General features: G+C 50.5%; 1 protein-coding gene across 1 annotated transcript in view; it reads right to left on the bottom strand.

The window, feature by feature from the left end:
• Positions 1 to 6,334: 6,334 nt before the first annotated feature.
• The window catches only part of FGF18 (fibroblast growth factor 18), a 35,475-nt gene continuing 30,479 nt past the window's right edge, over positions 6,335 to 11,330 (bottom strand). The window contains exon 5 of the mRNA XM_024115846.1: positions 6,335 to 6,976. Coding sequence (XP_023971614.1) covers positions 6,710 to 6,976 — 267 coding nt within the window. The 3' untranslated portion in view covers positions 6,335 to 6,709. The remainder of the gene's footprint in view (positions 6,977 to 11,330) is intronic.

The following is an 11,330-nucleotide window of genomic DNA, read 5'->3' as shown; positions in this document are numbered from 1 at the left end:
ACCTAATGTTTGTAACAGACCCGCTACCTAATTGCGTGGTTGGGGGGCAGCCTTCACATCTTTAGCACTTAATTCACTACTGTTTCTTTGGAAGCCCCAATCCTGGGGCTGTGGAGGGAGGCCTCTGCCCATTTATGAGGCTTTCAAGCCCCGAGCATCCCAGCCCAGCCTTGTTAGGCTCCAGCTGGGCAGGCAGCCAGGAGAGCATCTCATTCCCACACTCAGCCTGGGGCTTTACCCCTGCCCCGCCCCTCAGCTTACCTGGTTGGTAGGAAAACCCCCAGACCCAGCCTCTCCTTGTTGTCATGTCCTCCCCACCCACCCAGTAGGGACACGTTATTTCTCTTGCCCCAAATTTTGGTGCTTTATTCCCCTCTCCAACCCCAACAAAAGCAGGGATGAGGAGGAATGGTGGGGAAGTGGAAAGGAGAAACAGGGAAGCCTGGATTCAAATCTGGCTCTGTCACTTTCTATCATGAAACCCACAGCCATTTGCATTCTTCTGTGGGTCTCAGTTTCCCTATCTACAAAATGGGCCTTCTAACACCTATCTTGCAATGTCCTTGTGCCAATCAAATGTGATGATAGTAATAGCTAAGGTACCAAGAGCTTACTCTGCACCAGGAACCATCCTGAACGAGGTGTGTGAACATCACTGTGATCATAAGGGTTGGTCTAGAATAGGTGCCTGATAGATGTCGCTTCCCTCTCCTACCCCAGTGGTCAGGGGAGGGGTGGCCATAGAGGGAGGAGACTAAATCCAAACAATGCCCAAGGGTGGGGTGGGTAGGTAGAGAGCTCGCTCTCGTCCCCAAACCCACTTCTCTCCCGATGTGGGGACAGATCCTACCCTTCTTGCTCACTGGCCCCTTGAAATGCTAGGCAAGGGTACATCTTTATTCACTTCTGGCACAGGGCACCACCGCAGGGGTGAGGGGAAAGAGGGTGAGGGTCTGGGATCAAGAGACCTCAACCACCTCCTTCCATCCTCTACTTCTTTGGGTCAGAGAAGCAAATTTTGGAAGGATGCTAAGAGGGACCTGGCTGGCCACTGAAGGGGCCCTCTGACCCTTGACCTCCCTGGAAGAGCACTGACTCACCTCCCTTTGCTATACCCTGCTGGTTTATTATCAGCATCATCTCTATTCATTGGTCATCTAATGGGCTCTGTCATTAACTTGCTGGGTGCCCTGGAGCGAGTCACTGCCCCTGTCTGAGTCGTGGTTCCTTCCTCTCTAAAGTGATGAGGTTTGGGACTTCCCTGGTGGTCCAGTGGTTAAGACTCTGCGCTTCCACTGCAGGGGGCACGGGTTTGATCCCTGGTCAGGGAACTAAGGTCCCGCATGCTGCTGGGGCCACGGCCAAAAAAAAAAAAAGTTGAAGGGAGGTGGAGAGAAAAGACTGAGGATAAAACACTTGCATGGGTGCCTTCCAGCTCTTACTAGGCAGGAATAACCCCCAATTATTCGCTCTCCTATCTCTTTTGAACATTACATGTGCCCTGCAAGGTAAAAACAGTTGGATTAAGGAAGGATATTGCCTCACAAAAAAGACATGACATGCCCAGTGTCATACAGCTGGCCAAGTGGCCAAGAGGAAAACAAACTCAGGTACCTTAGGTCCCAGATATCTGTGACCTCTGGGACACTGATATCTTGGGGAGGATCCAGAGGGTCAGGGATGGGCCAACATTAGGCACTTGAAAATGTGGTTTATATCTGCCTCCTTCCTCCGGGGGTGGGGGGGTGGTGGGAGATGATGGACATAGAGGCAGGACCAGGGGGCTAGGGGGAAAGACTGAAACTCTGGACAGATGCTGAGTGCTCCAAGCATCCAGGCTGGCGTCAAGCCATAGCTCTAGGAACAGACGGACTTGGGTTCAAATCCCAGCTCCTCTACTGACTATCTATGTGACCTCAGCCAAGTGACTTCACCTCTCTGAGCCTGCTCTATAAAGTGAGGCTAAAAATGCCCACCCCAGGGAATTCCCTGGCTGTTCATTGGTTAGGACTCCACAATTTCATTGCCAAGGGCTGTGGTTCCATCCCTGGTTGGGGAACTAAGATCCCACATCCTGCAAGCCACGCAGCATGGCAAAAATAAATAAACAATAATTTTAAAAAATTAAAATGCCCACCCCAAAGGCTGGTTGGGTGGATTCAATAAGATCATGCTTGGTACATAGTAGGTGCTTCAAAAGCAATGGCTGTTATTACTGGGGTTCTACTCAGCTGGACTGTGGAAACATTCATTCAGTTCTTCCCTTAAGCAAGCATCCTAAGACATCATCCTTGATTGAGAAATCTTCTTGCCAGTCCACTGAGCTTGTAATTAACATATTTCTCATAGCTCAGGAAATATCCAGAAAGCTCTGTCCACATCTGCCAAAGTCAGACCCCGAGAGGGGAAGTGACTCGCTCCAGGGCACGCAGCAAGTCTCTACATCAGGGGTCTCCAACCCCCAGGCCATGGACCAGTAGCAATCCATGGCGTGTTAGGAACTGGGCCTCACAGCAGGAGGCGAGCGGCAGGCAAGCGAGCGAAGCTTCATCTGTATTTACAGCCGCTCCCTATCGCTCACATTACCGCCTGAGCTCTGCCTCCCGTCAGATCAGCAGCGGCATTAGATTCTCATAGGAGCGCGAACCCTACTGTGAACTGCTCCTGCAAGGGATTTAGATTGCGAGCTCTCTATGAGAATCTGATGCCTGATGATCTGAGGTGGAGCCGAGGCTGTGATGCTAGCGCTGGGGAGTGGCTGCAAATACAGATGATCATTAGCAGAGAGGTTTGACTGCACAGAGACCATAATAAATCAATTGCTTGCAGACATATCAAAACCCTATCAGTGAGTGGCAAGTGACAAGCTGCATCTTACGGAGTAGACTAGACGTAAGCAACACACTTCGGGTGTCACTGTCTCCCATCACCCCCAGATGGGCCCATCTAGTTGCAGGAAAACAAGCTCAGGGCTCCCACTGATCCTACATTATGGTGAGTTGTATAATTATTTCAATATATATTACAATGTAATAATAATAGAAATAAAGTGCACAATAAAAGTAATGCACTTGAATCATCCCAAAACCATATCCCCCCATCACTGGTCCATGAAAACAATTGTCTTCCATGAAACCGGTCCCTGGTGCCAGAAAGGTTGGGGACCACTGTTCTAGAAGGCCAAGGAAAGGAAATCATCACTGGCCCCATGGCCCCTGAGAGAGAGCAAGGAGTTGGGTGTGGGAGGTGCCAGCAGCCTGTGGGACGAGGATGGAGGCCTGAGGATGTGCTGGGGGGAAGAGGCAGGCATAGCCAGCAGCAGTAGGTAGGGCAGGGTCGTTATGGCCTCAGGCAGCCCCAGGCTGGAGTCTGCCCGCCCTTCTCCATGCAGTAGCCAGAGCAGTCCCTTTCAAGTGTAAGGCACATCACATGTGGCTCCCCATCTCACTCCAAATAAAAAAGTTCAAGTCTGGCCCCCTCCAAAACTCAGCCTCCCTCGTCCATTCTGCAATAGCCCCACTGGTCCCTCCTTATTCCGTTGACAGGCCTCCAGGCCTTAGCGCTCTCTCTTCCCTCTGCCTGGAATGCTCTTCCCCTCAGTGTTTGCATGGGTCCCCCCTCCAGAGGCCTTCCCTGCCCATTCTATCTAAAATAGTAGTCCCATCACCTCTAACCCTTCACCCTATTTTCTTTTTCCTTATGATTTACCACTACATGATATATTTTATCTTTATTTGGCTTACTGTGTCTTCCCCAATGGAATGTAAGCTCCATGAGGGCAAGGGCTCTGCTCAGCTCATTGCGGTATCTCCAGCATCTGGCACAGAGTAAACAATACATATTTATCAGATGAATGAATGATTGGTTGATTGAATTCTGGTGCCATGATTTTCTAGCTTGGATTGCTTTGGGCAGGTCATTTCACTTCTCTGAAACCTCCAATGCAAAAGGTAGTATATATCCATCTCATAGGGTTATTGTTTCAATAAAATAATAGAGGGTGAAAGGAACTGACACATAATAGGTGCCCAATAAATGACAACCACAATCACAATTATTATCACCAAGGATCTCAAACTCAGTCACCTGCTCCCTGAGGTCTTGGGCATGTCAGTGATCTCTCTGAGCCCCAGTCTGTTCACCTGTCAAACTCTGTCCACACAAGGGATGTTTGCTGGATGCCTGGGCGGTGGACATGAAGCACTTAGCAGGGGGTCTGACACCCAGTAAGCACTCACCAAGTGGCAGCTACTGCAGTCCTAGAGGGTCTAGGATTTGGATACCGGCCCCCCGACTTTTTCCATGACCCCGGGGAAGCAGCCAAACTTTTCCTCATGTATAAAATGGGGATAATGATAGTACCTTCTTCCCAAGTTATCAGGAGGTCACAATGAGATTGTGTACCTGAAAGGGCTTCACAGAGCCCTCAGGAGATGTGATGTGACAGGCAGGAGGGTGAGCCACAGACACACAGGACGCAGGATGGGGCCCAGGGATAAAGAAAGACAGAACCAAGCATTGTGCTTGGCCTGAGCTCAGAGGTGGGTCATAGAGGGAGCTTGGAAGAAGCCAAGCTCTGTCCCTGTCCGGGAGCTCTCCGCAGAGAAGGTGCTACTGTCCCCCACGCCACCCCCCAGCCCTGCCCCTTCCTTCTCCGTAGGGCCTCATGGGGGACCTCTTCTGGCCATTCTCGGCAAGCGGCGTTTTCAAGGGAGGCAGGTGACAGCAGCAGGACCCTTATAAGAGGCACCTTTGCCTCAGTCAACCTCAAGCCCAATCTGCTTTCCACCTCCACATCCTGGGGCAGGCCCCAGGAAAGAAGACGTAGGAGAAAAGGCCCCTGGAAGTTCCCGATGCCAAACACACTCCTCGTGCTCCAGCCCGTGAGAGTCTGAGGAGAGAAACACCAGGTCCCCTCCTGACCTGGGCCCTCTGACCCCCTCCAGCACCAGAAGAAGGAGAGTGGGGACCACCACTGCCTTGTTCAGCCTGTGCCTGGCAAAACCCAGGTGTCGACTCCACAAATGACTCAATCAATAATCTTAGAGGGGCTTCCCTGGTGGCGCAGTGGTTGAGAGTCCGCCTGCTGATGCAGGGGACGTGGGTTCGTGCCCCGGTCCGGGAAGATCCCACGTGCCGCGGAGCGGCTGGGCCCGTGAGCCATGGCCGCTGGGCCTGCGCGTCCGGAGCCTGTGCTCCGCAACGGGAGAGGCCACAACAGTGAGAGGCCCGCGTACCGCAAAAAAAATAAATAATAATCCCTAGACTGCAAATTCCATGAAGCATGATTTTTCTTTTGTCTGTTTTGTTCTTTGATGAATTTTCAATACCTAAAAGAGTCCCTGGCATTTAGTAAGGGCTAAATAAATATATGTTGAATAAGTGATTCCAGTAATAAGTCAATGAATAAAGCAAAGAATCATTGCTATCAAGAGAATTACTATAAGTGAAGATCCCTGCGGGCGGGGACTTTTTTTTCTTGTGTTCTTTGATAAATCCCCAGGGCCTTGAAAGGCCTTGGAACATAGGAGGTGCAGAGTAAATGTATGTGAGAGCACATGCTTGTGAACATATGACTGAGTAAACCACTGAATCATGACTCACTAGAATTTAATCTTTCTGGAGGCAAGGGTTTCCATCTGCTTTGTTTAAGGCTGCATTCTCAGTGCCTACAACAGTGCCTGGAGCATAGCCCATGTCGAATGAATGAATGAATGAATGAATAAGCAAGGCCCCAGCTCTCAGCCCAATGACCTCAGACTGAGAAGAATGAAACACAAAGGGCACCTGAGCCCTGCCCCCAGGGACCACTCGCCTCATGGTTTTTTAAATAATTTGTCGATTGTTTTTAATTGTTGAGGCAGTAATACTTGGTTCATGAAACTGCAATATACAGAGAGGTGAAATAAATAGCTTATATATATATAATATATATAATATAGCTGGTTTTAAAATATTCCCTTATTCATTGGTGTACTAGGTCACGTGAGTCATGGAAGGTTGATAGCAGCATCCTCCAGAACTGTGAACAATGCAGGGTCACCATGATTGGACGAGGCCGTCTGTCGTCGGAAGTCGAGGCGCCGAGAATTCCGAGGGGCACACCTTCCCTGCGCGGTGTCTCGGGGCAGCTTGCAGCAGACAATAAATAAATGACTGCAAACCAGAGAGCGATTTTTGTTGGAGTTTGGGGCAGGGACAGGGGATTGGGAAAGAGGGGGGAGTATGTTGGGGGTGAGGGGATACTACTTTCTCTTTGTTTTTCTCTCTCTCTTTTTTGTTTTTTTGCTTTTTGTCTTTTTTTTGTCTTTCTTTTATCTTTTTTTTTCTTTTTTTTTTTTTTTTTTTTTGCTTTCAGAACCTTTGGGAAAAAGGACTTTGGTTTCTCAGAGTGTCGTTTTCCTCATTCAAGTCCTCCTCTGGGGACAAGTTTAGAGTTGTCTGTTCTTAGAGAGACACAAGCACCTGTGTGTTGACAACAGTCCCTTGGTGTGAGTCTTTTGTCATAGGGAGTTTCAAGTCAACAATAAAATCCTTATCGCTCCCCTCCCCCAAGAATTTTGGTTCAGTTTTTTGTCTTCTTTTAAACACAATATACAAAAATAGAAATTCTTCCTTATTTTTCATGTAAAAATATTCCTCTGATTGCAGTTCTCTGTGAGTGTGAGTGTGGGCTGGGGAAGCCTGGCGGGGCCACAGTGGGGCCAGCCTAGCCGGGGTGTGTGGGGCGGATCCGCCGGGACCGCTTGGTCACTGTGGTGTACTTGAAGGGCTTCTGCAGCTCTGCCTGTCCCTTGGGGTAGCGCTTCATGAAGTGGACGTCCTGCTGGTTCTCCCGGGTCTTGGGGCCCTTCCGTGGCCGCCCCTTCTTGGTGAAGCCCACGTACCAGCCAGAGTACTTGGCCGACATCAGGGCTGTGTAGTTGTTCTCCAGGACCTTCTCGATGAACACACACTCTTTGCTGGTGCCATCGGGCTGCAGGAATAGAGGGGAGGAGGTGAGAAGGGGGAGGGCAGAGGCACGAGGGACAGAGCTATGTAGAGAGGGCATGTGCAGGTGGCCAAGGCTTGGGGTAGTGGAGTAGAGAGGGCCTGACCCAAGCTTTGGCCTCAGCAATTTCACTCCCTGGATCTATGGAGTGGATCTGTCATACTAGCCCCTGCATCCTTCCCTACTCACCAGTTAGGTAACATCCTCTCATTACCACTCAGGGATCCATCTCTTCCACTCTCCACCCTGTAACCAGGGGCTTCCACCTCAGCTCTACTAGAACAAGAGACCTAGACCTGACCAATCAAAACATTATTTCCCATGACTGGTGCAGAGCACAGCATGTGCCCTGAGCCATCCAATCAGCATTCCTTGAGACCCCTGTGTACGTAATCCCCAAAATCAGAGGCCGATTTACACTTGGGAAACATGTGATGCTGAAGTGAAGGCAGCCATTGTACCACCATGAGGGGAAATTCTGTCTGACGACAAAGCCAGCTTGGAGCAAGGAAAGCCAAGGGGAAGAGAATGACAGAAACCGAGTCCTCCTCACATCTTTTAGCTTCTGGACCGAGCTGCATCTGAAGTTCAAGTTACCTCACTGTTATGTGGGCTAATAATATCTCACGTCCTTTAAAACAGTTCAGACTGTGTCCTACCACATGCAACAGAAAGGAGTCCCAAAGAATGTGCACTAAACCTGAGATGAAGCCAGCTATGCAACTGCCAATCAACTCCACTGTTATATAGTTAAATATAAATTCCATTACATGTGGGATGCGGTACATCTTAACGTTTGGCATGAAGAGAGGTGGGAGCCTCTAAAAATAAGAGTTTGGGCACGGCCAAACTCCAAAGCCTGTAGCCGTGGTTCTGAGATTTCAGGGTCCCAGGTGAGCTCCCTGGGAGACTACGCTAGGCAAGGAGCACTAGATTCAGAGTCAGAAGTTGAATCAACTCTAACACTTCCTTATGTGACCTCAGGCTAGTTAATTCCACTCTACACTTTGGATTCCTCTCCTGGATCAAATAGGGAAAACGACTCCTGCACCATAGAGACGTTATGAGGAACAACGCTTATAAACGAGCCTGGCACACAGTAGGAACTTGTTAAATTATTCCTGAAGAGCAGGTGGTTCGGACAGTCTGGCCTCCCTCCTTGGATCTGGACAAAGAGTGGTGCGAAGCAGGCTTTGAATCTCCTCCTTGAGAAAGTCGAATTGCTCTATGTGGAAGAGTGGGAAACACACAAAGTTGGAAGGCCTGAATTAGCAGCACTCGAGTTTCCAGCTAACATCTCCAAATTTAGGCCGGGCCCACTCCTCGTTACAGACGGATGCCCAGCCAAGTTGGAAGCCCAGCGGTCTGGCTGTGTGTGGAGACTGAGGTGCGAGTTCCAGCCTTTTGTTTGAAGTGGAAAACGGGCCGGAGCTTCCAGGAACGTTCACCTTTGAGCAGAGGGCAAGCTTGGGCCCTGCAGACAAAAGTGCTGAACTTCGCAGAACGGGACAGGCAGGGTAAGAAAACATTCTCTGGAGGAGAGATCTTTTGAGGAGGCTGCAGAGTGGGCGGGGCGGGGGGTGGTGGTGTGGCGGGGGGCGCCTGAGAGACACACACAGGACCCAGAGGACATTAGGGGCTGGGTGAGGAGTGAGGGACTATTGTGAGGGAAGCCGGGCATATGTGCCAGGCTGATAGGAAGGAGTGGTCTCTGGGTTCTGAGCCCCCCATGAATAATTCTGGAAGCTGCCTATCCAACCTGAGTCCAGGTCCCTTGGCTGGTTCCGATGGAACAGTCAGAGCAAACTGAATAAAGGCTACACCACGGCTGTTTCCCCACCCTAGAGCATCTGCCTGGAAAACTGCTTTCAACCTTCAAAGCTCATTTCAGTAACCACCTCCCCTGGGAAGCCTTCCCTGACTGCCATCTAGCTCCCTGGGTATTTCCTCCTCTTCCTTCAAGACTCCATTCAAGCACCAGGCTTTACTGAACTCACATACTCCATCTTCCGAAACCCCTCGACACCCATTCCTTCTCCCGCTGCCCCCCAACAGAGCAATTCTGTATCTGCCTGTCTCTTCGTCAGCCCAAGAGCTTCAGGAGGTCAGGCCTGCTTCTCAGTTGCTCTCCTGGCTCAGCACAAATCTTAGCCCAAGACAGGGGCGCCCAGAGCATTTGTGGTTAAATGGATGAGAGTTCTGCTGGGATAGAAATGGTGGGGTTGACACATGAATGGGTTTTCCTCCAAAAGAAAATGGACTCTGCCTCCTGGATCCCTTACTAATGTCCCAGAGACAGTCACGAGCTATGAGAGGCCCCTCCTCTGGAGGATGTGCTGAGAAGAGTGAGCAGGGGGCTGGAGCTCTCTGCCTGCCAGCCTTGGTCTCCCTCCTCATCCATTCACTCAGTCATTGAGAATTTATTGATTGCCAACTACAGGCCAGACATTTCCACATGCATTGCATTGTCTCATTTAATCCTCTCAACTTGCTAAGGTAGACTCTACCTGGTAGAAGAAAACAGTTCAAAGAGGCAAAAATGGCTTTCCCAAGGCCACGGAGCTTGTTAAGTGGCAGAGCCAGGATTTGAACCTGTATTTGCCACGTGCAGCCCGTGTCTCTGCTGTCTAGCGCCAGACAGGCCCATGAGGAGAAAGGGTACGGAAGACTGGGCTCTGCCCATCAGAACACCTCCCCTCCCCCAGGCCCACAGAGCCACCGTGGGCATGAAGCAAGAACTCGGAGGTTCAAGGGCCAGCACGCTGCCTGGCACACGTGCTCATCCACGTCTGAGCTGAGGACCTGGGCTTCAGGCTGAGATTCCCGACACTCCAGAGGTCAGGAGTCCCTTGGGAGGAGCCATGGGGCCTATGATGGTCACAAGTTCCCCACCATGAACTCAGACCCAGTGGATAAGAAGCTAACAGTAGGCTGTCCCGGGGCTTGACCCTCACCTCTGCTGACCACCTCTATAACCCTGCTTATGGCCTGCAGAGATTTAAAAAAACACATATGCATGGGCCTCACCCCTGAAAATGCTGACTCAATCAGTTCAGGCAAGGCAGATCATCAATATTTAGAGAGTAAGTGAATAGCCCGTCCCAGAACCTTGGTGATTTAGTAGAATTTGAACATCTCTCCCCCTCTACCACCTCCAGCCTCCTTCTTTCCAAACTGGAGTCCTATTCCTTCTATTTGACCTGAAGACTGAATCCTGATCACATCATATGGCCCCTAGATCTAGTCTTCCTTGAAACTAGAACTACCCCCTAGACGTTTTTAGTTACATAGGCAAAAAAGTCCTTTTTTGCTTAAAGGCATTTTGAATTGGGTTTCAGTCACTTGCAACCAAAGCAGTCTTCACAAAGATACAGTAGTAGGCAGGGTACCCTCTGCCCTGAAAGGGTCTGGGGCCCTATGTTGCCCCAAAGAGGACATACCAGTAATCACACAGGAGGGGGCAGATGGGAAAAATCCATCTGGGTTGAATCTCCACAAATGGGGAAAAACTGCCGAGTACATAGTGTCTGACACTCAACAACTCTTTATGGAATGAAAGGAAGTGCTATCTCCTAGGTCAGGTGGACGTGGGGTCCAGAGAGGTGGCAAGGAGAAGCGGGGCTACTTCTCTCTCAGGGGCTCGGGAGAAGAGCTCTGGCATATGATGGGTACAATGCAGCAGAGGGAGTAGCACAGCCAAGGGTCTGAAACATTGGCAAAGGCTCTGCTGGGGGCTCAGCAGATGTGTCCAGCTGTGGCCAGATATGTAGAAGATTGACACCCAGGGTCAAGACCATCCAAGGAAGCTATCCTGTTGAGCCAAAGGAGCCAGAGCCTAAGCTGAGGTCAAGGATTCCCACAGGTGAAGGACCTGGCTTCAAAGAGGAAGGTAACTCATGTTTAACAAGTAAGTGCCTACTAAGTGCCAGCGTTATCTTCCCATTTTACAGGTGAGGACACTGAGGCTCAGTGAGGTCAGGGCACTTGGATTCCTGGGCTTCGTGTGGCTAATTCTGTCTGTAGGGCTTCGTGTGGCTAATTCTGTCTGACTTTCTGAGTCAATCCTCAGAAAGCAAGCACCCACATTTCTATTTCTTTGGTGCCCCTGTAGCCCTTTGGGCAGGTACAAGAAGCATGATGGATGGATCCACAATTGGATGCAGAGGGGGATGCAGGCACAAAGACAGACAGTGACAACCCAGGTTAGCAGACCGGAGAGAGACGGCTGTGTGACAGGCTATGGGCTCCAGGGCGGGTGCGCTGACTGAGCGGTCAGTGAAGCCAGAGGCTATGGCAGGATGAGCCAGGACTCGGGCGGATGGTCAAGGGAAGGGCAGTC

This window comes from Physeter macrocephalus, chromosome 2 (genome assembly GCF_002837175.3).
Source record: "Physeter macrocephalus isolate SW-GA chromosome 2, ASM283717v5, whole genome shotgun sequence".
NCBI lineage: Eukaryota > Metazoa > Chordata > Mammalia > Artiodactyla > Physeteridae > Physeter > Physeter macrocephalus.
This window is presented reverse-complemented; position numbering and strand designations above follow the sequence as displayed.